Raw genomic sequence first — 27,036 nt, 5'->3', positions numbered from 1 at the left:
TTTGTGTACGTAATGTTGTAATGGGTGCTATGCTAAAATATCTCACTGTAAGCTCAGACTAAAATGATCAATGTTATCTTTAGAGAATTGAGGTGGTATTTTAGGTTAGGTTTAAATGTTCTCATTGAGCACTCATGGTCACATGAAATATACAAACACTGTGATTAAGCAGCATAAGCAACTAATAAAACGAGTGGGTGAATCTCATGAAACCTATCAAGAACATGTCCAGATGTCAAAATCAAACGAACAAAAGAAAAAGTACTATTTTGCCTAAAGACAATGAAGCCTGTTTTAAGACCAATAAGATATTTTGACACTTATTCACCCTGAAATGATAATTTGAATAACTCACACATATATACATATAATGGATTTATTTTAAATATAATTTCTAATTGTATTCTCTTGATTTTGGAGTGAAATGTTTTCATGAGGTTCACCCAAGTATGAACTCGTCACAGGAGAAAAATGTGGCCTCAGTTAAAGACACTTGTTATGATTCTGCCAAGGACTTTTATGTGTGTGTATGTGTTTGAGTGTACAGTATGTCCCATGTATCTCAGCATGTCCAGTCATCTCAGTTTGCCAGAGGAATTGTGCTCCTGCCAATCAGTCCCTCGCTGTCATAAGGTGGGCTGTCCCCTGCGCCGACAGCTGTGCCACACATCTCATTGTGTCCCTCCCTTCAGCTCTGGAGGGTTTCTATGATGACGTCTGGCCGTTTAGACACTCCCGGCGCAAGCACTGCGCAGGCTTCCACCAGTCCCCGCTGTGGCACCGACAGATGGTGCAGTCGTCCACCTTCACTTCAATGCCAGCTGGGATGATCGTCGTTCCAGCGAAGCAATTTGGACCTGTCACATGGGGAAAAGGAGGAGATTTTAAGGAAGCAGGAATGAGCGAGAGCTCACAAGAGCCTCTTTTGGGGGGGGGGATGGGGAGCCGGAGTGACTCGTGGGATTTCTGAAGGCGGAACAGACATGTGGATGATTTTCACGGCCATGCACCGATGGGCTTGTTTTTGTAACACTAAAGCTCTTTTGCTCCTCTTTCTTTCTCTCTTTTTCTTTCTCTCTAATTCTCCGCCTCACACACCCATCCTCTCACTGGTATGCTTTGCATTCTAATGCACCACAGGCTGCAGGGGCTGCTGAACAGTCATGCTGGCACTATGCGTGATCTGAGCACACTCCACTCATTCTCTTCTATTGTAGCCTTGAAGCATTGTAGACCATGAGCTATGTAGAAAAACAGTCGGTTAAATAAAAATACATTGAACTTATTACATGGTACACTGATTAAAGGGGGCAGTCGTCATTTACTCCTGACATCTGAGCCGCTGAAGATGCAGAGGATTAACGTTACTTTCGCTTTGAAGGGAATGCACCGATCCCGATCTAGATAAATGCGTCTATGTTTGCGCGAATCATTCGTGATCCAGCTTCATCTACAGAAGAAGTGAGTATAAGGTTTTTTATGAATCTTTGCAAATTGCCTTTCCTAATATGTGCTAGTTAGCCAGTTTTGCGTCTAAAGTAAACAGTACTGCTGTCACCCACAGAAGAGAGGGGTGGTGTGAGCAGAGCTCATTAGCATTTAAAGCAACATGGACTAGAATTGCTTGCTAAAAACAGAGCTCATTTTGACAGGGTAAAAAGGGTGTTTTTTACACTACCATTGACAAATTTTAACCAAAGTATGTTATATAGACTTTTCATTAAGACCCTAAAGAATCATATCAACTTATATCAAATGGGCATCCGATGACCCCTTTAAGAAACCAAATAGATTTAAAATAATAACTTTTATCAATCACTTATGTGCAGTTATAATTAAGTTGCTTAACAAAGCATGTTAAGGCCAGTTGTAGTCAGAAATGGTTCAAAAATTTTAGGTCAGTAAGTAATATATTATAATATAAAAATAGAAAACTGGTATTTTAAATTGTAATAATATTTCACAAAATTACTGTTTGTACTGTGTTTCAATCAAATAAATGCAGCCTCTGTAAGCATTAGAGACTATAAAAAAAACATGAAAAAATCTTACAGCCCCCAAACTTCCATTAGTCTGAAACCTGGCTGCGTTTACATGATGTTAAACACAGAAATTATTTCTTTAGTCCGACTAAAAGCAAACTTTCTTTTGCACTTACTATTCACTGAGAAAAGCCCACAAAAGGAAATGAAAGCTTTTAATTGTTGGCATATGGTATGTAAATTAGTACAATGGACATCTTTGGCTGTAGCATCTTATGGTTTCTTCAGTCTCTCAAGTCATGAATACCACTTTTGAAAGATTGTATGCTAACATTGTATAAATGCAATTCAATTTTGAAAAATATGCTTTCTGTTCCATGGACTGCTGAGTTTACTCCTCCTTTTACTTATTTTGTTTGGTCTGGTTTGGTGAGATTGTCAAATATACAGATTATTTGACCACATAATGCTGTGATTGATCAGTCAGAATCAAGTATTCCAAAAGGCCGTGTAATACTGTGCAGATTTCCATTCAATCAACAGCACTGTTTAAAAAAAAATTAAAATATACTAAGAATCACCGGCTCGCTGGACGACCCTTGATTTAAAGTGTAAACTATCAGATTTGAATTCAGCTTTAATCAGGTTGACTCAGAATTTTCAGATTCGAGTCCTTTTAAAACCTGAATGAATTAATAATAATTAATTCCCTTACAAATGAGTTAAGTTCATTACAAGTCATTGTGACTAAACACAGTGTTGTTCAATTCCAAGGGTCTACTATGATCATAATTTACAAGAACACTTTAATTTTTATGCAATTCGTCATTTCCTTTCCCCCAATGAGCAGATATTAGTGGCCTGCTGTGGATTAAACCCGAAGCGGTTGGTATAATTGCTTAGCAAATATCTGTGCGTTTATGCCCATATTTACCCATGTAAATTGTCAATGATCATTCCTAAATGACAGCACATCAAAAGTGGAATAGGCTGACTCTATGTGTAGAATTAATTCCTGTGATGAGTTAGGCAGTAATGCCTTTTTTAACCATGAAATTAAAAGCGGAGCACAGCCACCATTGTCTGAATGTTTCTCAAGATTAATTTATTTGTGCCTTGCAAGGAATTGACATGAAGGCATCAGGTTATTTGTTAGGTATTGAATGCAATTATGCATAATTTACGGTTATTACTACAGTATGTATATGTAACATGTAATAAGGACACAAAAATAAAGTGTTACCAAAACCAATAAATATTTAAAGCAGGTAAAGCTAATGTGAATAGGTCAAAAGTAAAAAAGCAGGGTGTGCATTTATAAAATACATGCTTGGATTTCTTAAAGGGTGGACTTATATAACTTGCACAATGCAATTCTAATATTTATCTGCGAGTAGTGCATTTCTTTGTCTTTATAGCCTACAGTCTCTGTTACAGCACTTGACCTCTGGTGACCTCAAGGGGGACTGAAGCTGCAATCAGTGATTACTATAAAACAAAATCTATAACAAGAGTCAAGGTATGTGTAGAGCATATCTGCTTATTCAATCAGTGTAGTTTAGTCTAGTATAGTCCAGTTTAAGTTCCATTAAATATTGATATTAGCTTGTGCATGAACATTCAGGCTACAACATTCGTACTTATCTTCAGTCTTATCCTCAGTCTTATTTTAGTGATAAGATGCTTTTATAGATATATATCTTATGAATAAATTAGATATCAGCATAAATCTTGAACCCAGAATCCTGTGGACATACAGAGTTCTTTAGAGACAATTGTACTAGTGTGCTAAATAAGATTATTGTGGATTTGCTCTATTAAAAGGGGTTTAACAGAATACCTGCAGTGTAAAATGTAGGCGTATGATAATCACAGTACAGACTTTTATTTATTTATTTTAACATCAAGACTTTTTGTAAGTGGGATATGATCGGAGATTCAGGCTAGGAGTGTTAAACAAGTGTTTATCCACTTGCTTTGCTGATCTCCCAGTCGCAAATTATCGTGAATTATCGAATTAAGCGTCTTGAGGGTTGACTGTGAGCAGTGTTGTGGCTCTGATGATCTGTTACATAATGTTTTTAATTGCCCACATCAGTAATCTTATTTGACATTTATCAAACTTAAGAGCTGATTCAGATTGTACAAGTTTACATATCAACATTGCAAGTTTTTTATTGGCATATATCTTCACAGAAAACCAGTAACCCAGTTAACAGGGAATGTTCTCAGAACTTTGGTTAATATTCTGGCAAGGTTCTCTCAAAGTTATGAACAAATGTTCTTCCAGTAACATTAATAGAACCTTTGTTCAAAGTTATCTTGTCTCAAAATGTTCATGGAACGATTCCCCCCCCCACCCCTTTTTTTCAGAACAGTCAAAGAACATTAAAAACTAACATTCTCATATTGTTAGCAAAATGATAAAACTGAATTTTCCCTTTATATTTGCATAACCCAGATTTTTTTTTTTAACATTTAAAAGACTGGGAACCCTAGTTTTGCTAGTTTCAGCCCGACTCAGTTCTCATTTTCCCGTCCTGCGCCGCGTTTAAATAGCAAATGCATTTGCGCCCATTTGTGCGCCCATGGGCATGCTGGTCTAAAAAAGTGGTGTGTTCAGGCGCATTGTTGGCGCATTGCTATTTTGAGGAACTGAAAATAGACTGCGCCATAGACCAACTCAAACCTGGTCTAAAGTCTGGCGCAATATTTTTTCTTTGTTATTTAAAGAGCGTGTTAGTAATATGCGCCTATAGGCGGGTGCACAACGCGCGTACACTTTGCTTATTACACACATAGGGATGCGCAGCAGCACACAAACATTTTTAAAAATTTAAAATTACATTCCGCCATGTAGCCTAAATAGCGAACCCGCCATGGCGCGAGCGCAACTGACTTTTAAAGGGGATGGGAGATGAGACTCTGATTGGTTTATTGCACGTTACGCCCAAAAAACACCCATTACTCATTAAGAGAATAGGGACAACCCGTTTACGGTGCGTTTCCACTACAGGGTCAAATCTGCGCTCAGTGCCGCTGGCAACGCTACAACGCCACTGCTTTGGGGCGTGTCAAATTTAGGGCAGAGCACGCCTCTGAAAAACACCCTGTTTACGTTTCATCTTCTTCCTTTCACAGCGATTGGTTGTCGCCCGGCGTTTTTCGCTCGACATTTGCATAAAGTCGAGGAATGCCCAATCTTTTTGACACTCTCAGCCGCTGTCAACGCTTTCTCCGCGCCGCTTTCAATCCCATAATACAACGCGCGAGCGTTTAAGCTCAACTTCCATGGGAATGAATTGAAAATGCTCGCTCCTCTGCGCTCGCTACGTGCCAGTGGAAACACACCGTTAGACCATGCGCCCGGGCGCGCCGACCGTTTTCCCGTCGTTAAACTAGCAAAAGTGGATTCGGACACGCCCTGAGTGCACCTGCGCTTTAGACCATGTGCTTAGATCGTTAAAACAGGGCCCTGGATGTTTTGAACATTCGGAGAACCTTTAGAAATAATGTTTTCATAACTTAATGGGAACTTTAATAAAACGTTCTTAGAACATATTTTGTGTTAGCTGGGAAGCAGAGAGGTTCTGGCAAGGCAGTCCTATTTGTAATATTAGATCTTTTATGGTGATATTTTTCTTAAAAGATCATCATTATATCATGTCAAGCTATACATTTGCCATCACATCATATTTGCCATTTGTGGCTTTCTGAAAAATAAAAAATATGGGCACCAGCCACCGATCAATTAGGTCATATTAGTAAAGATTACTATAATGACCGTGATCTTGGTCATCACTAATGATCTACAAGAGCCCATATTTCATATTGAATCTTTTGGAAACTGATTATTTAAGCCCCTCACACTTTGTAAACATTTTCAACTCAATCTAAATGAAGCACTACTCCAAAACATCTTTTCTGTGGAGCCTGGAGGATTTTAAAGTGCCACTGTTAAGCATTTCGTTGTAAACAGCAATTTCATCTACATATATGGGCCAGCCTGCATTTTTTTAACATGTGGTAGCACTATTTATGATTATTTGATAATGGGATCTGAATAAGTTAACCATCAGCTCTGAAGAAGTGTATTCACCATACTCGGCCTGTTAAAAATCAGCATTTACAGAAGTAACGTTTCAGCATATATGTAAGGCCATTCTTGATGACAAGCAAGTCCTTGAAAAGTACTTCTGGTTTGATGTGGCAGTATTCCCTGAAATATAGTCCTCACTCTATGTCAGTAAAAGTCAGTGGTGCCGCACATTTCAAAAAGAGTTCAAGCTTCATGACCTCCCTTTTACTGTGGGGGGAAACAACTAGATTGCCTTTTAACCACATCACAGACATGTTAATAGACTTGCAATAGGGCGGCAAGGTTAGCGGTGCACAAATTGCTTTACTACCTACAATATTCTGCATGCTCCTAAGAGACCTCAAGGAATCTTACATGCACTCAAATATTTGATTTCCATCAGTAAAAATTATGAGTTGTTGCCAAAAGTGCAAAAGCAACCATTCAAGGGGGGTGAAACAGAGATGCATGACTACTAGCCTAGCCAAGAGCAGTTATTCATCATCCTATAGAAAAGAGCGTCACTAGTGCAAGGACACCTTGGCCAGGTGGACAGGTACCTAACAGATAACGGATAAGATCGTGCTCAATGCCATTCCTTAATGACCCAGACATCCGTTTTAAGACTACTGGTTTATTAAGAAGATCAAGTCCTTGATTTCAACATCATTTCACATTGTGTAAGCGATAAGGTTGTAGAAGAAGAGAACCAAACAATGGGCTTAAAGTGAACAAATCTCAGAGCACTTCCTGGCATGGATTCCGCATGGAGATTTATTAATTGCAAACAATGCATGGTTTAGTATGTGAATACAGACATAACAATGTACTGTAGCTCCTTCATCCAGGCATGCAATGCATACAAACTCTATATTTACAGTAGTAAATATATTGTAGTTTATGCAATTAAGATTTTATTTTGATTAATTGTGCACCTTTAAATTTTCAGATCATAGTCATCATCATAGGTGAAGTTACTTTGTTGCAGTGGAGGCCCACGTTATTGTCCTCAGATTAGCTTGCAACCTACAAGTAAGCAATTACTATAGTAACCACTGAAGCTACTGAGAGATGGTTGCCCACGATTGGCTCACCCACATAGAAACATGGCCAGTTGTCTTTCTAGCAGTGCAACTGAGCTTGGTATTGATGGACAAAGTTTTTGTTAAAATGGGTTTTTAAAGGCTGCATCAAGTGCCAAGGTTTAGAGGCATAATTTGGTAATTAGCAATCTGGAGCAAGCCAGCACACTTTTTCTTAAGGCTATTTTTGAGTTTTTGAGGTTCAAATTCACTTCAGCAAAAAAGTACTGCATTCCTGCGAGGTTCATTAAGAGAGGATCCGAAACAAAGTGATACTTCCCAGTCTTCTTTTGCTTTGACATGACATGTGACAGAGTCAGATGTGAGCTATATGTTTATGGAAGTTGAGAATTGTGCTATAAAAAAACGATGCAGTCATGTCTGCATTTTGATTGACTGAGACTTGGCATTCCCAGTGTCATAGTTGATCCTCTGACAGCTCCGTCAGTGCTGGGATAAGTGTCTCTTGACATTTACCGTCTCAGTTTGTCCATGTGGAACAATCTGAGAGAGATTACATGACAGACTGTTTAGAACAGCTCTTGACCAACGTTATTAGAATTGATTGAACTGAAATAAAGTCTCTCAAACTAATTATTTTCTTCCTCCTACAATTGCAACCAAATATAGCCAAGTGAGTTCTTAGATAATATATTCTCTTTATGATGTCATTTCAAACCAAAGCCTTGATAAAATTAACAGGAATAGAAAATTCTCTTATGAATTTTGAGGACAGTCATAAACATTATGGTGCAAATACTCTGAAAAGTTTTACTTTAAAGTGCTCATATCGATTTTGTTATTGCTATTCTTATTTAATTTTTCTCCTCGAGGCCCACTTAAAACAATTAGTAAAGTTGTTTGTGCCAAAAGCAGTCAGAAATTAAATTAAAATTAAATAGTAGTTGTTGTGCCATCCAGAATTTAATTGAAAATGCTTTTTAATTGCATTGAATTTTATTATATTGAGGTAGCAAACAGGTACATTTAAAAAGAAATTCATTTAAAAGAACTGTAATTTCTAACTAGAAAATTTGCCAATGTTTGTATTTGATATACAGTGGGTACGGAAAGTATTCAGACCCCCTTAAATTTTTCACTCTTTGTTATATTGCAGCCATTTGCTAAAGTCATTTAAGTTAATTTTTTTTCCTCATTAATGTACACACAGCACCCCATATTGACAGAAAAACACAGAATTGTTGACATTTTTGCAGATTTATTAAAAAAGAAAAACTGTGTCAATATGGGGTGCTGTGTGTACATTAATGAGGAAAAAAAATTAACTTAAATGATTTTAGCAAATGGCTGCAATATAACAAAGAGTGAAAAATTTAAGGGGGTCTGAATACTTTCCGTACCCACTGTACATTACCATTCAAAAGTTTGGGGTTGGTAAATTTAAAAAAAATGTTTTTGAAAGTCTCTTATGCTCACTAAGGCTGCATTTATTAGATACAGAAAACAGTAAAAATAGTAATATTGTGACTTTTTTTTTTTTTTTTTTTTACAGTTTAATATACCTGTTTTCCTTGTTTATCGTTTAAAAAAATGTAATTTATTCATGTGCAAAGCTGAGTTTGCAACAGCCATTATTCCAGTCTTAAGTGTCTCTTGATCCCTCAGAAATCATTCTAATATTTAATGCATCCCTGCTGAATAAATGCATTTTTAAATGAATCTTTTAATAAATTTTTTTTGAACCAGAGTGCAAAAATACTTATTTTCCAGAATGCATTACTTTTATATTTCTTTGATTTACAATTTACTAAATTTCTTTTCCTGTTATTCCATCTCAGCTTCCTGTAGTATGTGGCCAATACGCATTACGCATTACGTAAATACAGTACTGGGGCAGAAGTTATATACAAATGTATATATATTTAATACATTGAACACTTTTATCTCAAAAGTATCAAGTAAAATTAGAATCCTCCTGATATGACCCCTTTAAAGATCTTGGAAGCAGACTTAGTTATTTCCTCCAGGGGACGGGCTCCACCACAGCCTCCCTAAAATGCCAGCACCACAAGCTCGTCACCGTGCCCTGTCTGCCTGGATTAGTTCTCTTCCAGGCTGTAGGCGAGGTTTGTGTATCCGTGTGTGCATATCTCTGGCTGTCTTTCTGCGCTAGTAAAGCAGAAAGTCACAGCCGGTCTCTATTTAGCAACTATACCTTACACCACACTTCTGATTGTAATGTGGATCCTGGAGAATATAGGTCAATGTGTGCCAGAAGGGAAAAAGGAGGGAATTTCATAGATTTTAAAGTTGCACTTAGAAGATTAGATATGATTTTTCTTTACAAATCTATTTTCAAACATGTCTCCTGAGGCGCTCTGAAGAGTGGCAAGATTTCTTTAAAACTGAAGACTCAGCTGCTGTTTGTAAACTTGATGTAGTTTTATCTTATTAAAATCTATTATTGTCAACAATAGCTGTCTGATACTCTCATATATTTTTATGCCTCTAAAGTTTTCTTATGTAAAATCAGATGTTCTTTCAAAACCAACACTTAATTAAAGACAATATTTTCTATTATATCAGTGTAGAAAAATAATGTTGACATTTTCACGTTTACAAATTCACAAATTTTGGTATTTCGGTACTTCCAGGTATTATTATTATTATTTTAGTTTGTTGATTTAGCCCTCATGTTATGGTATTTTTTTGGTATTCTGCAACTTATTAGATTTGTGATGTTCCCACGACCTACAAAAAATTGCTTATGAAGTTGTCATTATGTTCAGTTTTTGAGTGAATACTGCCAAAATTATCCAAAAATAATGTTTGTTTGTTTTTTCTCAAAAACTGAGGTACATAAGCTCAGATCAGTGAGGCCTACATTCAGTTCCAATACAAAACCTGTTCTAACTGAAAGAAAGTTGACAGATCCAAGATCTGGCGATGAAATAGCATAATGAGAGATTTAGAAATAAGTTTTAAAAGGCTGGTCATTTTTGACCTGGTACACCAAATTAAGTAAAGGATTTTTTCAGCACAACACAATGGTTAAATATGTGTCCTCTACAGGTTGTTTGGCCAATAGGCATTGTGCCGATCAACATTTTATTTATCCCACTGATTCACTGAGCTTACACTTTGTGTGTTTGTGCCTCTGTATCGGACTGACTCAGGGATATCTCTTGGCCTTGACCATCCAGTGAGCCATTGGAATCCAATAATTGTAATTTTGGAATCGTGCCTCGCTGACTAGTGCATCAAGACACAGGAGATAGAGGAGTCCTCATTGGCCAATTAATCCTTCTTAGCATGGTCTTAATCAATGGGACACTGTTTATCTGAACCAAATTTCTCCTGTAATTGAGCAGAATGTAATTTAATCAGAACTCGCTAGCTGGTGATACTAGCTGGTGGTGATACTGAAACCTAATAGAAAGTTTGAGTGGGTTTTAAAATACCTGTGCATAGAGCTGTCTGTTTATATCACACTGTCACATCCACCTCACTACTATTTCTTGAACCCTGATACATGCCAGTCAGTGGAACAATTCACTTTCCTTTGGGATTGTGGAGAGAGTCTTCTAAGGAATTCTCTAAAGTACACCTTGCAGGTATTTTCGTCTTCTCCATAAACCTATAATAGGAAATAGGCCGTTCTTACCGTTTTTACAGATGGGGCAGCACTGTTCTGGCTCGTACACTGGGTTGACGCACTCCGGTACTGCACAGTCAGCGACCACACAATGCACCTCGTTATTTGGCTCGCAGCGGCACCATTCACAGGGCGAAGGCTAGGGAGACAGAGAAATACGATACGGTGAGAGACTGTTACAGGTAAGACATCACAGTTAAAGTCAACATGAAATTCAAACTGACCCTATTTTTATATATACAAATGCATGTTATTTCAAATAAAAACATTGAATGAAAGTACCTGCTCTATGTCTCCCTTTTCAACTCACCCCTCCAACCTTCTGGCTACTTTATACACTACCGTTCAAAAGTTTGGGGAAGGTAAGAATTTGTAATGCTTTTGAATGAAATCTCTTATGTTCTAAGAAATCTCTTATGCCAAATTTACACTGCAAAGGTGGCACAGAAGCGGCTCTGAACTGGCATTTAGGTGCTTTACACAGACTGTTTAATGCTATTGAAGTGTGGCATAAATGCATTTACACAGAAATTGCACCTTTATACAGTACTTTGATACTAGGGACTGAGGTGAGTAGAGCAGGCATAATTTAGTCAGGCTTTTATGCTGCATTAGGTCTTTACACAGAATTTTGAGCAGGCACAGAGTAGCCTGAATTTGGTTATTATACAATTAAAGATGCCTCAATTACTCTCTTATGCTTATTTATTTGATCAAAAATACAGTAAAACGGTGAAATATTATTGCAATTTACAATTTTAAAATGTAATTTACTCCTGCAAAGCTGAATTTTCAGCAGCCATTACTTCAGTCTTTAACATCACGCGATTCTTCAGATTCAATGCTCAAGAAATCTCTCAATGTTGAAAACAGTTGTGCTGCTAAATATTTTTCTGGATTCTTTGATGAATAGAAAGTTCAAAAGAACAGCTTTGTTTTGAAATATAAATATTTTGTAACATTAGAATGTCTTTCACTTTTGATCAATTTAATGCACCCTTGCTGAATAAAAGTATATTCTGCTCTAAATTTAATAGTTCTTCCAGTTTTAAAACCAGATTTAAAAATGGTTGCAAAAACATTACATATTGACTTTAATGGCCCTTTTTTTCTTTTTAGAAATAACTAACCATTTTGTTAGCAATAATTAGTGGAATTTTAGCATGCATTAAGATTTCTTAGGTATTGCATGACTTTACATTTGTGAGATCAATTTATAATGACTAATCATAAATAATTCAACCAGACAGTATCTAACCAGTGAACAACAACAGATGTGAGTTGAGACCATCCTGTTCAGGGCATACTTGTCGGTGAAGATAGCTCAGATTAATATGTGATTAGTCCTACATTGGATGTCTGTAATAAAATACACTATTCCACCTGCTGAATATAACATGTACCCCAAAAGGCCATGAAATATTAAGTTTTAAACCCATATAGCCTACTGTGCCTTGTAAAAATATTTAGACCCTTAACCAGTTCTCTCTTGCAGAACTGCAAATCCTACACTGAAATTGGGTTTTCTGTGATAATTTCAAAAACTCTACATGTATTACTTTAACATTCCACAGATTTTAATATTCTGCAGAGGCATCTTTTGCAGCAGTGCCAGCTTGAATTCTTTTGGAGTAAGTATGTACCAGCTTCCCACACAGTTCAGGTATGTTTTTAGTCTATTCTTTTTGGCTGTTGAGTCAAACGATGCTACTTCACAGTTGATATGATAATGTTTGGTGGTGGGCAGTGTTAAATTTGCATTTCCCAAATAGTTTTGAAATTTGGCTGAAATCTTACCACACAAAAAAAGTGTGCTAGCATTACTGTCAGTTAAAGGAATAGTTCACCCATGATGGATTTGTTTCTTACAAACACGCAGCTCTTAATAAGACATTAATTGATGGATTGGAGTCATATGGATTACTTGTGGATTATTGTAACGTTTTTATCAGCTGTTTGGACTCTCATTCTGACGGCACCCATTCACTTCAAGAGGATCCATTGGTGAGCCAGTGATGAAATGCTAAATTTCTGTTCTGATGAAGAAACAAACTCATCTACATCTTGGATGGCCTGAGGGTAAATGTTAAGAAAATGTAATTTTTTGTTGGTGAACTATTCTTTATACATCCATAAACTCCACACTTTTTTTTTTTTTTTGCTTAATGGGTATTTGTTCCCCATTTGTGCCACAGTGTACACCAGTGTTGTGCCGATTTGGTTGACTAATGCACCTTTCCTCCATTCTCATCTCCTGAACTCTGCAGCCTCTTCAAAGTGATCGATATGCTCTCTCTGGTTTCTCTCATCGGTCTCCTTTATGTTCGCACAGAGAGTTTTGAGATACGACCTTTTCAAGGAAGTGTCTAGGTTGTTTGATGTACTGTATCTTCCACATCCTGATAATTGAACCAGCAATGTCCACTGGGACATTCAAACTCTCGGATATTATAATTACAATTTTATTCAAATTTTTGCACTTATTTCAACTTCCACAGTAGTATTTTTGAAATATTCTCAAGTCTTTATTTTCACAGCAGTCCTTTAGAATAATGGTTCCTTAACTGTGGGGTTCCTCTCCAGAGAGTGTGGAAGTTATTTTAATGATTCACAGGTAGAGGCCAATTGTGAGGCAACTTTGTCATCGTTATGGCAATTGTTTCCCATCTATGCAAATGTCGAAATTATGCCGCATTGGGATTGAAAATTTATGCAAACAGCATATACTGTATATGTTTTTGTATAACATAAAACATATATAATTTTGAATTTCAGTAGTTAAAAATAGACAGTTCTGATAAATAGGATATATATGCCTATGCCATAGTCTGCTTATCTGATATATATTGCACACAGAACTGTAAAGCACTTTTTCGATCTGACTTTAAGCTCTTATATGATTGGCTGACTTTACACAACCTCTGGGAGTAGGCAGAAACATGTTTTTTTCATCAGTCTGCCTGGAAACCAAGTCGTGTTTACAAAGTACTGGGATGATTCAGCAAGCGCTTGTGAGCAGGAGCTAAACACTGGATTTGTTAGAATTTGGTTAGATTTTTACATTGTTACAAACAATGCAAAACAAATTATATTTCAAATAAATATGGTTTTGAACTTTCTATTCATCAAAGAATCCTGGAAAAAAATATCACTTTTCGCAAAAATATTAGGCAGCACAACAGTTTTTAACACTGATAATAATAAGAACTATTTCTTCAGCATCATGTGACACTGAAGACTGGAGTAATGGCTGTGGAAAAGTCAGCTTTGCCAACACAGAAATAAATTACATTTTACAATATATTATTGTAGAAAAGTGTTATTTTAAATTGTATTAATAATTCACAATATTACTGCTTTTAGAGTATTTTTGATTGAATAAATTCAGCATTGGTGAGCAAGAGACTTCTTTCAAGAACATGCTACTAATTAATACAATTATGTATATAATACTAAATTAAAATCTTAAAATCTTGAACCTTGTATTTGAATGTACACATTGTGATATATTATATTGTAGCACTCTAGTGTTTCATTCATGAATTTCTTGTATTCACAGAGGTGACACTGACTCATGTAAATGCCAGCGTGGATCATGGCTGAAGGTCTCGAGGACAGACAAGAGATCAGGACCCCTGTCCTGGCAGCGGTCATGCCCTTTGGTCTCTGCACACTGTGTAAGTGGCACGGACACTAATAATCCTCTGTTCTCCATTGATAACAGCATCCGGTCCATTGGGACAGGAGCTTGTGAACTTGCCCATACAAATCATTTGTAATTGTGCCAAACTCATCGTAGAGCCAACACAAGGCAAAAAAAAAAAAAAGGATACAATGGACAGCAGTGGGTATGAGTGTCTTGTTTTCATAGCTTGTACAGTACTGTAGAGAATGCTGAGATTAACAGCTCAAAAACTGACAATGAACTTGAACCCTTTACTTTAATAAGGGCACTTGAGCAAAGTCTTAAATGGGTATTATGAGATTCAAAGTGTACATGCAGTACTACTGAAAAACCATCCTTACAAAGTATTCATTGCATTCATTCAGTACAGGACAAGAGGGTCACAAAAAAAATACTGAAAAGACTCTTTGTGTAGCTAGGCCTGGATCACTCTAATTGTAAAGGCTTTACTCTTCCCAGAATTATCTACTTATAGTATTATATATTATTCTGCAACATGGCTCCAACAAAAATGTAAGCAAAACAACTGAAAGGAAAATCCATAGTCATTTCATGAAAGGAGTACCATTTACCTGCTGAAAAATACTGCTTAACCAGAATAAGAATGCTTGCTGATCTTAGCTGGCCTCAAAGCCAGGACAAGCTGGTGTTCAGCTGGTGTACCTGCTAGATGTAGGTTTCTTAAGCTGATAATCTGACACATAAAATCTCTCAAAAACCAGCAAACCAGACCAGGATCAGACTGGTTTAAGTTGTTTCTTCAAAAGGATTTCAAATGCACTAAACACAAAAAAGTCTAGCTTAAATACATCATTCAAAATTAATTATTACTTTTGTGTATAGTGTAGAGTAGCTATTGTATATAATGCCTATAATAGAATTGCATTGGACTAAAACTTGCTGACATGTCTCACACAGGGTATAACAACTTCCCAACAAAGTTTTGATCATCCACTTTTTGTGGATTTTCCCCCCACACCTTGTTACACTTGTGCATGGTATTCCCAGTCAATTCCCTGTATTCTACAAAAAAAAAAAAACAGCTTATACATTTTTCATTATGCTATATTATTAAAAAACATTGGATTCAATCTTTTTATCAACTTGTTTTCTTTTAATTTGCACAGGTTTTGTGTTTATTCTTGGAACTGATTGATCATTAGCCTTAACTTATGCACCTCAGTTTTTGAGTGAATTATCCACAAATAATGCTTTTTCATTCAAAAACATTTTAACGTGTGTGTGTGCGTGAATACTATTATTATTATTGTTATTATTATTAATATTATTATTATTATTTTCGTTTCATAGAATGGCTCTATTTATTCTCAAATAGATCACTGACTCATCGTTTTAGCACTAATTATTCAAAATGTTTCAGTTCAGTTCACTTCAGAGAGCATGTTTGTACTGCTTCCAAGGCAACTGGCGATTCGTTTTGATGTGTGACCAATAGTGGTTTCATTTACTTTGCTTCTTATCTCTTACAAAGCAAGCATATCCTTCTCATGGTGATGAGGACCCTGTTCTAGCGATTATAACATTGCTACATGCATCAATCTAATATATACTGTGGGTGTGTGTGTATATATACATAGAGCAGTTCACTTATTGGAAAAAGATATATGAGAAGTCATGCTTCCCATGTAGTCTTAAAGCAGTTGCTACTGGTGTAGAGAGAGTGTTGAATTATGTATTTGGCATTCTGCAGGTAGCGATCTCAGTCTGAACATTTATTGATAGGCAGATGACTGTATGAGCACAATATTCTGTAACGGCACAGGGTTACACGTGTAAAAGAATGTCTGTGACATTTTTGGTCTGTTGTCCGATTACATTGAGTACTTCATGGCTCATGTGATTAAAAAGATTTCATTTCTGAGGAAATGCCTCTAGTATTAGGACGAGTTAGCTAATTTTACACCTGACCAGTTACATTTAAATTCATCAATGCTGTATGAATCAGTTTAACACTGATGGTTTTATCTCGTCACGCTGCAGAGAATGAGGAAGCATACTCTTTTCTACTCCAGCGGACAATGACTTCTTCAGCCTGGGCCTGCACTGTTTCAGAATCAGCCAAGATTCAAGAGCTTTTCAGCAGCCATTACTCCAGTCTTCAGTGTCACATGATCATTCCGAAATCATTCTAAAATGCTGATTTGGTGATCAAGAAACAATTGACAACAGTCATGCTGCTTAATATTTTTGTGGAAACTGTGATACATTTTTTCCAGGATTCTTTGATTAATAGAAAGTTCAAAAGAACAGCATTTATTTGAAATCTTGTACCATTGTATATATTTTTAAGGTAACGTTTGAACAATTTATTGCGTCCCTGTTGAATAAAAGTATGAATTAATTTCTTTCTTTCTTTCTTTCTTTCTTTTTAAATCTTACTGGCCCCAAACTTTTGAGCAGTAGTGTATGTGACTTTTACATGAATGGTTGTGAAGCAAGAGAAGTTTGATGGTTAAATGTCTAAAATGCTTGTTAGCTTGTTTAATCAGTCTGTGTGACAAAATCTGTGGAAATTAAAAGAATAAATAAAAACACATTATTTCATTTATGACATTATTTTCTCACCTTTTTTCCTATACCTAAGCGTATATATTTCATAGAACAAAAATGAGAAGATTTAATAGTTGTTTATACAGCTTGTTTACATATAACAACGAGTATCAAGTTCAAAATTAGACCCCCAAATTTTTTTTTATATAAAGGCACCATAGGACTCATGGCCAATGGCTAGAAGTTATCAACTGGTAACACCAGTAAAAAAAAATATCATATGGCTTAATAAGACTTATAATTCACAAGTCATAAGAACAAGTCACCTTTATCATTCTGTTATGGTGTTTTGACAGACATGGTCACTTCTATTTTGTTCAGCAGAAATTCTCATTTTGTGTCCCACAGACAAAATAACACCTGGGAAACATTCCAAACTATGGGTTTGGAACACCATGAGGGTGAGTAAATAATGACAGAATTTCCTCTATGGGGCCTCACCACTGAATTGTGTGGGCATGCTGGCTCTAAAGTGTTAAAAAGATGTTAAAACAGGTTATATTCACTAATGGTGCCACTGATGGCTCATATGCACTAAGCTTGAGTCATCAGATCCTCATGAGTTTAAGCACAGATGCTGAGCTGCATCGTTCTGACAGCATTCTGGGAAATGTAGTTCCAGACATAGGGGTGACTAAAAGGCTCATGCGAAATGCTTTCAGAAAATGTTAAAGATCACGATGGGTTGCAAAGGTTGCATTCCTATGTGACTATGTTAAAACAACACCAGGATCGGGGAATACAAGACAGAGAGGATGGTGGGAAAATGAAGATACTGAAGTGACCACTGATTTCAATTTGAAGCCATTGGAATATGATATTAAACTTACTGAAACCATTTCATAGTTCCAGTTTCTGCCGGCCTACTTCTTAGCTTTTAATCAGTGTTTTAAATTAAAACCATGGTGTTCCTCAGGCAGCTGGATCGGAAAATCAATTTAAACAATTCATTTCAGGTGCTTTTTATAGCTATTTCCTCTCACAGGTGTCAGAGTTTGCGAGTAGAGTCACTAATTACTGCTCACTGTAGCATATGCAGATGAGAGGGCAACTTACTTTGTGTGTATATATGTGCATGTGAGAGAGAAAAAGAGGGATACATGTTAGTTGAAACATTTCTAAGCAATAAACTATAGAAGCCTGTTTCTGCCACAGAATAAATAAATAAAAATGGTAATTATGACTTTTTATCTCACAATTCTGACTTTTTCTTGCAATTCTGAATTCATATCTCACAATTCTGAAAACAAAAAGTGAGAATTGTGAGACATAACACAGAATTGCAAGATGTAAACTCAGAATTCTGAGAAAAAAAAGTCAGAATTGCAAGATAAAAAAAAACTCTTACTTTTTCTCACAATCCCGAGTTTACATCTCACAATGTACTTCTTGCAATTCTGACTTTTTGTCCACAGAATATTTTGTTTATTTATTTATTTTTTAGCCATGGAATGAAAAATAAAAAAATTTAGTTGTGACTTTTTATCTCACAATTCTGGCTTTTTCTCGCTATTTTGTGTTTGTATCTCACCATTCAGACTTTTCTTCTCAGAATTGCGAGAACACACAATTACCTTTTTCATTCTTCTGTCCTGTGGCTGAAACAAGCTTCCATACTAAACCGATTACTCTACATATTTATTTTAATAAAGTTGCAGCCTCTCGACAGTGATAAACACTGCCTTGTATTTGATGGAATTTAAATGGACAATTCCTCGTTGAATATTCAGCATGAAAAATGCACCACTGCCTTTTCTGAGGTGTTCTTTTGCTGAAGCTTTGAGCGATATTTGTGACAAGACAATTTGAAGCCTTGAGGATAAGAGTGTTATCTGATTCATTTACAAAACAATGTTTTGAATGCTTGAAAAATCCAATGAAGGTGCCCAGATATAAGACCTTATGAAATGTCTAATTTTTTTTTGCGTATTTTTTTTAATCTATAAGCCATTTCCTCAAAATCTTAATTTTCTCACCCTCTCTCAAAGGTATCCCCCTCTCTGGTGATCCCAGGCACACAGACGGGATCGTTCAGAGCTCATATCCCGGCCCTAGTCTTTCTGCCTGGGATCTGAACTCACCCTATAGCTCCGGCCTCTTGCTTGTAGCTGAGCAGTGGCTGGGGGTGCGGCGGTGAAGTGGCTCCCTTCCACGGCTGCTGGGGAACCCTGTAGGTGAAACACCTACTGAGGGTAAGTTTCAGAGCTCTTAGGGAATATAACACAACAGCAGAAAAGGAACCACTACCCCCCCAGAACCCCAATCCCACTGCCCCCTAAAATCAGCTAAATTTACCACTTAACCACATGTTCTTACACTCATAGTACAATACATGTTGTTCTTGTGTACAGTGGCCCCAAAATGTATTTGGACACTTACAGTTTCTTTACATTAAACTATAAACCAAGTAGTATCTGTAAACAATTTTTTTCAGAACTAACTAAATTTTATACTGTTCAAAAGTTTGGGCTTGGTAAGATTAAAAAAAATATATATTATCTTATGCTCACAGAGGCTGCATTCAATTGATCAAAAATACAGTAAAAACAGTAATATTGTAAAATGTATTCCTATGATGGCAAAGCTGGATTTTCAGCAGCCATTAACTCAGTCATTATGATCCTTCAGAAATCATTATAATATGCTGATTTGGTTCTCAAGAAACATTTATTATTATTATCAATGTAGAAAACAGCTGTGCTGCTTAATATTTTTTTGTAAACCGTAATTTTCAAGATTCTTTTCCAGGACATTTTTAAAGAACAGCATTTATTTGAAATAGAGATCTTTTGTAACATTAATGGCTGGTTGCATAAACTGCTTAGACTAGTCTTAAAAAGTTAGTCATATATTTTTTTTCTTCAAGACTGGTCATACCATTTTAAAGTCAGTGACAAAAAGGTAGATTGATCTAATTTTAATCCAAAAAGTAAGACTGATTACCTCTTGGCTAACTAAACTAGTACTTAAGACACAGTCTTAATATAGTGACTATGTTTATGCAACTGGCCCTAAATGTATTTACTGATTCACTTTTGATTCATATAATACATCCTTGATCAATAAAAGTGTTAATTTCTTAAAAAAAAAATCTTACTGACCCTACATTTTTGAACCATAATGTGTGTATATGTATGCGCTTGTGCTTGCTTGTGTATTTTTTAACTTCATTTAAATTTTTTTAATGATCTATTCCAATGATATACACTTTTAAGTGATGCATAAATGTCCAAATACTTTTTGTAACCACTGTGCTTGCATTTTTTGTATATTATAAAAAAAGAATTACATTTATTAAAATATTTCACAAATTCCTTTTAATATGATTTAAAAGAGCTGGTTTGGCATCCTAATACACCGTTACTCCAGAAAGCACAGAGAGAAAAGGTGCAGGACCAGAGCAGTGAAGTAATTGGCCATTATAGTTTATTCTCTCAAGGTTTTGATTGACAGGATTATACGAACATGCTCTTCCTCTACTTTCATTGGAACATTGTAAAAATCAAGACATGTATTGGTAGAGCTATTGCCGTGCTTTAGAAGGGATGTGATTAACTCTGTTGTGTTGGTATAAATCCTATAGCTCTTTCAATCACCCTCAGTCTTGAAATCGTGACATTTAAAAAGCCACATAACTGTCCGGGTCAAGCTGGGTTACACATGGGTCAGCATGCATAACTTGATAATGCACTTCAAGTCTTTCACTTCAAAATCCGTCATTCGGCTGTCATTTGCAGCAATTAGAAACAAAAAAAGGCTCTGCTGACTGATTGGTCTGCCTCATTCTACAGTGAAAAGCCTTCTCCACGTGTAAGATTCATATCTCTGTGGGGCTTCTCCCACTCCTGCCGAGCCAAGTAAATACAGTCCTCGCTAAAGAACGGCTGAGGAAATGCCACTGTAGCCCACACCAAAGGTTACCCTGTCAGCTTCTCTTAATTGGATCAGCTATCAAGCGCCGTGATGCTCTTTGATCCCCATTCGCAGCTGGACCTCAGTAGTTGCTTTTTAATTCAGAGATCTCACTGGACACTATTGAGCGATGATGCCTCGTTAGCTTAATGCGCATGTCAAATTCAGAGCGGAAAACTGATCAAAAAGGGATTTCTGCTAGTTAAGATTTGCTTGGCTTTGTTTATGGCTTTTCAACCAGGGTCTCTTTTGACGGGAGGTAATCAATAGAGCCAGATAAACCGTTTTAGAGGTAATAAAAGATCGTAAGTTGTCCTTCCACTCAAGGTTGGGGAGAACATGCTGTATTGATGGACCTGATCTTTTTATCAACAGACTTACGTGGGCAAATATGTCTAGCTGAAACATGCGTTAGTCGGGCACCTAACAAAGATGGATTTGATTTAAAAGTCTCTGAGACCCTAATTAAAAAGAAACTGCTTGACTTTGGCATTCTTTCCCTAATGCCAATTATTTAATTTAACCTTCTTGTCAGTCACAAAAAGTTTCCTTAGATGTTGGTGCCTAAATGAAGCGCCAGCTTAAATACTCAGTCTTTGTTTACTGAGAGACATGGCCAATGTATGTGGAGCTGAATATAGCTTGACACCTCAAAGAAAACACTGTACTGCGATAAAAATGCTGATTTTGTCAAAAAGCAGCTCTGAAGCTGGCCAGCCCCATGTTGATACAACAGAACTGGTGAGTGATAATATAGCAGATGTTGCCGGATGGGAAATTCATCACCCAGAGAGTGATGAGAGTGAATTACATAGACTTTCCACCCCACTGTAATCCTGATATTAAACATTGTTCTGGTTTTGATCTTCTGGTAATATAGTTTAAGATAATAATCTTTGCAATACATTTAATGTCGGGAGACAGTTTGCCTAAAAAGGCCTGAATTTATATGATCTCAAGATTACACTCAATGAATCAGATGTAAGGATGAGATGAATGCTAATGATATCTTGTTCTCTGGAGAGAGAAGATTAAAGATACATGCCATGCAAAGCCGCGTAAAAGATCCAAAGCATTACAGTTAAGATTAAATACATAATTACCAATGTGGCCAGTGAAGTATAACATATCAGAAACATCAAAGAACATTTCCTATGGTCTTCCTAAGTAATCTTTTTGAAAATCAATCATCAATCTTTACAACTAAATATCACATTTTTAATACAAAAAAATATTCAATTATTAATTTAAAAACATATATATATTAATAAAATATTAATGTCACAATGTATTACATTAATATGATTTTAAACATGAATATTTATATTAAGATTTAAATTACTGTGACAAAATCTGAAAATGCCGAAGGGTACAGAATTCGAGTTCTCAAGAGAGATGAAATCCATAAATGGTGCTAACAAGTGCAGGAAACAATCCTCCCCACTCCCACCTCACAAGGTGCACTTGTGAGGTGGAGTCCAAAGACTAATTTTGTGTTTGATGATTTATTGCTTTGCCCTTTGTTGATACCTAAAACTTATATTAGAGTTTGCACTTGCTGAAACAGCCCACGTTAATCCTGGAAATGAGCTTTGTGGGTGAAAGTAAAACATTTTTACTGTTGTTATCTCATCAATCGCTTTCCTGCTGTTGCAGAATCAATTCTCTGACATTGTATCTTAAACTCATTACGTGTGTTTAGAGAATGGATACTTCTGAGAGTCTTTCTGTTATGTGAAAATTAAATATGTACGACCTGCTATTTGCAACCCTACCAACCCTACAATGTTCCTGTGGCTCAGTGGTAGAGCATTGCGTTAGCAGCGCAAAGGTCGTGGGTTCAATTCCCAGGGCACACATACTGATAAAAAATGTATAGCCTGAATGCACTGTAAGTCGCTTTGGATAAAAGCGTCTGCTAAATGCATAAATTTAATTTAATTTAATTTACTAGTGGAAATGGACCAAAGTAAACAAGGGTCCTGTTGATGTTAGTTATGTTTTATATACAGTACATTACATATTATGAGATAAATATCTAGTATTTGCAACTGCTTAATGTGTTAAATATGTGCTCTTCTGATATGAGGCATAACACCAAAGAGCTTACAACATGTAAGGTCTGAAGTAAGAGAACGAGCCGGAAGTAAAACCCGCTTTTATACGTGCGGGAGTTCCGCCTCCGGGGTCATGGGCATGACTTTGTTTACATAAGGTCTCGAGAGAAGGCGGAACAAAGGTTATCATTCTATTTAGACCATTAGTGACGGTCAGAGTGAGGTCGAAACAGATCTGCGGTGACGTGTACGAAACCTATGTCACAACGTATCTGTTCCGGGGAAAAACAATCATTTCTGTTGGAAACTGCAGTGATATGTATTGTACTTGTATATGAAGGTATAGCCTGAATGCACTGTAAGTCGCTTTGGATAAAAGCGTCTGCTAAATGCATAAATTTAATTTAATTTAATTTACTAGTGGAAATGGACCAAAGTAAACAAGGGTCCTGTTGATGTTAGTTATGTTTTATATACAGTACATTACATATTATGAGATAAATATCTAGTATTTGCAACTGCTTAATGTGTTAAATATGTGCTCTTCTGATATGAGGCATAACACCAAAGAGCTTACAACATGTAAGGTCTGAAAAAACAGTCATGAAATACCAAATACCTAATTTATTTGTCAGTCCAACGTCTTATGAATCTCAAGTTGGCCGAATGGTTCATCATGCAGTACAACATTCATGTATCTATCTATGGCTGATGGGTCTTTTTAAGAATGCTTCAGTGCTTTGTTGTATGATTGATGGGTTTGCTTTCTTCCTCCGATCAATATAAATAACTTGAATCTAAAATCATGAGAAAAAGCACACTAGTTTTTAATGGATTGCTTTGTCAAGTAGATTGTTTCTGTAGGACAGCTCTAATCAAATTACAGTTGATAGTGATGGATAGGGCTTATCATGATGAGCCTCTAAAAGTACAACAAGCACAAAACTATCCCACAATATCCCATACTCCACTCATGCAGGGACCCACCCACAGAAACGAATAAAACAGCCTCATTTTCTTGCATATATTTGAGGACATATTGGTGCAATAGTGTATATGTGGTCTTGGAAGCTGTCTATCTCACTCATGATTTTGACATATGATGCGAGAATTTGAAAGATGTTGTCATGTATGCTGTCTTGAGGCCGATTTGTTTAACTTGCTGGCTTGATTATTAAATTCAAACAGTGTAAAGTACAATCCATCCACAATTTGAGAATAATTGAAGGCTTATTCCCTTTAGACGTTTTATATCCCTGTGATTCTCCACTGTACATGGTTGAAGTTTCAGTTGGAGTGCAAGACACACCTAATAATTAACCACAGGCATGTGGGATACACAATGCAATGCTAAATTCCTAAAACAGCCTCATATTCTTGCATAGACTAATTATTCTGGTAATTGGGAGGCAGCGTGATCCTACCTTGAACTCCTCCAGGATTTTATAAGTCTTCCCTCTGTATTCACAAAAGTTTTTGACCTCCTTGCATTCGGGGCAACACCCGTTATGTTCCACCTTGGTACACTTGGGGTGTATTTTAGGGCACTCGGGTTGGTCACAGACAGGTCCGTCCTCTGTGCACACGCACGGGCAGTTCGAGTGGCCCGGGAAGAAGCGTTCCTCGAGCTTGTACACGAAGCCACTGTCATCCACGCAACCTTTCCCTCGGTAGTCATCGAAAATGTTGTCATTGTTGGCAGTTCTCTCGGCCTCATCCACGGCGGGATAGTCCTCAGGGCCGACAGAGGCCGGCGAGACAGCGGCGTTCAGGGCGAGCAGCACGACGCAAATCGTCGGGAAAAAAGGGCCCATCCTTCGCCGCGGCAATCTGACGCATTCAAGGAGAGTGTCTCAGGTCCCTTAAGTTGTAAGTCTCCATGCTGCAAATATGACACTGAAAGAAATGTAAACAACCCGTAGCTTAATAACTGGACATGCATTTTCTTTATCTTAACTAATAAAAAGTTCCTCACACTATATTTTAATGATCAAAGTACACTTTGCTGAGAGAAGTAACCATGTATAGGGATGAATGGGGAGTGTTGTAAAAATGTGTTTATTCTATATTTGTTTGTTAGAGTAGTTTAGAAATATTTGACAAACCTACAGTAAACTGTATAAACAAGTGTCATACTCACGCTACTGGTGTGAGTTTTAATAGTTCTGTATGAATTTGTTGTGGTAGTCAAATTTACTTTTAGTCATAAGCATTTATATCGCAAATGTTAAGCATATGAATTACTTTAACATGACAATATTGGAATGCTAGAAAGAAATGTAGCTTTACAGATATAAATACTTTTATTTACAAATATAAAATATGAAAATTTCTTAAAGATCAGTATGCATGCATGTATGTATGTATATATATATGGTCAAACATGTGGTCAGTCGCGATATAAACATGTAGAAAGCAAAATAGACATGTTGTATATTAAATTAAACAATCTAAATGAGCTGGTTCAGGGTTACAACAATTTGCAAATCAATTTGTAAACCAGACAAGATATTTTGCTTTCTAACTATTTCTTTCTTGCTATTGTCTTCTCATGAGGATGGTGATCATGTATGTTAGTGATTTCATCCGTGTAGCTCATTTCTAATTGGTTAAGCTGATGGTGTTAAAACTCACCCAATGTTACAGCACTCCCCTGTCTCCCATACTGATTAATCTCTGTTAAAGATGTGCCATTTGTTCCCATACAGAATGCACCGAAGATACCCAGACTGATGAAGAGTCAGTTCATATAAACGAGGTGTGTTTTCCTCCTACAGTATGTGTTGGCTCTGGTATTAGTAAGCTCTGGATCAGGAGGTGGTGAGGATATTACTTCAAAAGAAAGGCGTGTGTACGGGAAAACAATCCCCGAAGAACAAAGTCGGTAAATCAACACAAACAAAACCCCAGATAATCACAGGCATCATAGACAGTGCTCAACAAAGTTAGCCAGAATATCTATTTACCAAAGACAACAGGTCTCCACCTTCTAATCCCTCATAGCACTGCAGATAGGTGTGCATTGACCGTGTCCGTACATTTCTACGCTCTCAATGTCATCTACTCCAAGAGCCCTGAAGAAACGACAAGGTTTCTGTGTAATTAACAAGTGCGTAATGGGCTTCGGTCCAAATGCCTTTTCACTCGTGAAAGCACAAGAAATTAACCATAAAATGGCACGATTCTGCACTTAGAAAAAAACAAAAAACAAAAAAGCAGAGTAGCTGCCAAAAGAAAGCACTTCAAAGAAAGAGTTTCTTATACACTGAAAGATAGTCAAGTATTGACAATACGTCTAGTCTATAATAAAATGACTGCCTCTGGCTTGCTGAATGCATCTGTGTAGAGACTGCCTGCCTTGAATGTAGAGAGAAATGCATTTTAAGTAATTCATATTATCATGATCATAATTATTATTGCATTGAAGTACTGCAATGAGCACGAATACATTTGAAATAAGCGGCTGTGCTAGACTTACCGCGTTGAAATGTCTGGTTCCACTTTGTTGGAATCGTAATCAAGCGAGCAAGTGCACCTTCGTGATGATAAGACCAGAAAAATCATTCCAATTCGAGTTGGTGCAAAAATTTGCTTACTCCAACTGAACAGATAATCCGAATGTCTATAATATTTACAAATGAAAGCTGATCATGCCCACTTCTGAAATGACATATCCAGAAACGCAGTTATCCTTCCCCGATCATTAAGTGACCTCTCAGAATATGGAAAAGGAAGGAAAAAAGATCCAAAACGTCTGTACAAATGTACTTCCTTCTCGTGATCATCTAGTTATCCGCGGCATTTAAATCAACTCCCAAATACTGCAGGTGGAACAGTATAACGCCATTTGGTCTTCGGCACCTCCGCTGAGAAAACCATTTGATGTCATGTTAATATAAATAAACGAGAATAGATTCGATATCATTACGTTTCCCCAGTGCAAAAATAAGTTTATCTACATTGGAGATGCTCGCGCCGCCAGAGCAGAGAGAAAAGCATAATCTGAGACAGCGCTACTAAGTTGAGTGCGGAGAGGAGTGAGAACAGAGGAGC

The 27,036-nt window shown here is 36.7% G+C and overlaps 1 protein-coding gene across 1 annotated transcript; it reads right to left on the bottom strand.

The window, feature by feature from the left end:
- Positions 1 to 425: 425 nt before the first annotated feature.
- LOC107714362 (von Willebrand factor C domain-containing protein 2-like) lies at positions 426 to 26,584 on the bottom strand. The gene is made up of 4 exons (XM_016520183.1): positions 26,462 to 26,584; positions 24,408 to 24,879; positions 10,768 to 10,897; positions 426 to 857 (listed from the first exon to the last, which is right to left on the bottom strand). The coding sequence occupies exons 2-4, from the start codon at positions 24,795 to 24,797 to the stop codon at positions 706 to 708; spliced, it is 672 nt and encodes a 223-aa protein (XP_016375669.1). The 5' UTR covers positions 24,798 to 24,879; positions 26,462 to 26,584; the 3' UTR covers positions 426 to 705.
- Positions 26,585 to 27,036: the final 452 nt, after the last annotated feature.

Source organism: Sinocyclocheilus rhinocerous, unplaced genomic scaffold (assembly GCF_001515625.1).
Source record: "Sinocyclocheilus rhinocerous isolate Xijiao unplaced genomic scaffold, SAMN03320098_v1.1 scaffold449, whole genome shotgun sequence".
Lineage (NCBI taxonomy): Eukaryota > Metazoa > Chordata > Actinopteri > Cypriniformes > Cyprinidae > Sinocyclocheilus > Sinocyclocheilus rhinocerous.
The sequence above is the reverse complement of the archived record's forward strand: the minus strand, read 5'-3'. Positions and strand labels throughout refer to the sequence as shown.

Coding starts and splice junctions, on each gene's coding strand:
- LOC107714362 (XM_016520183.1), bottom strand. CDS start 24,797: ATGGGCCCTTTTTTCCCGACGATTTGCGTCGTGCTGCTCGCCCTGAAC. Junction 10,898..24,407: donor AAATCCTGGAGGAGTTCAAG/GTAGGATCACGC, acceptor CTGTCTCCCTAG/CCTTCGCCCTGTGAATGGTG. Junction 858..10,767: donor CTGCCCCATCTGTAAAAACG/GTAAGAACGGCC, acceptor CCCATGTGACAG/GTCCAAATTGCTTCGCTGGA.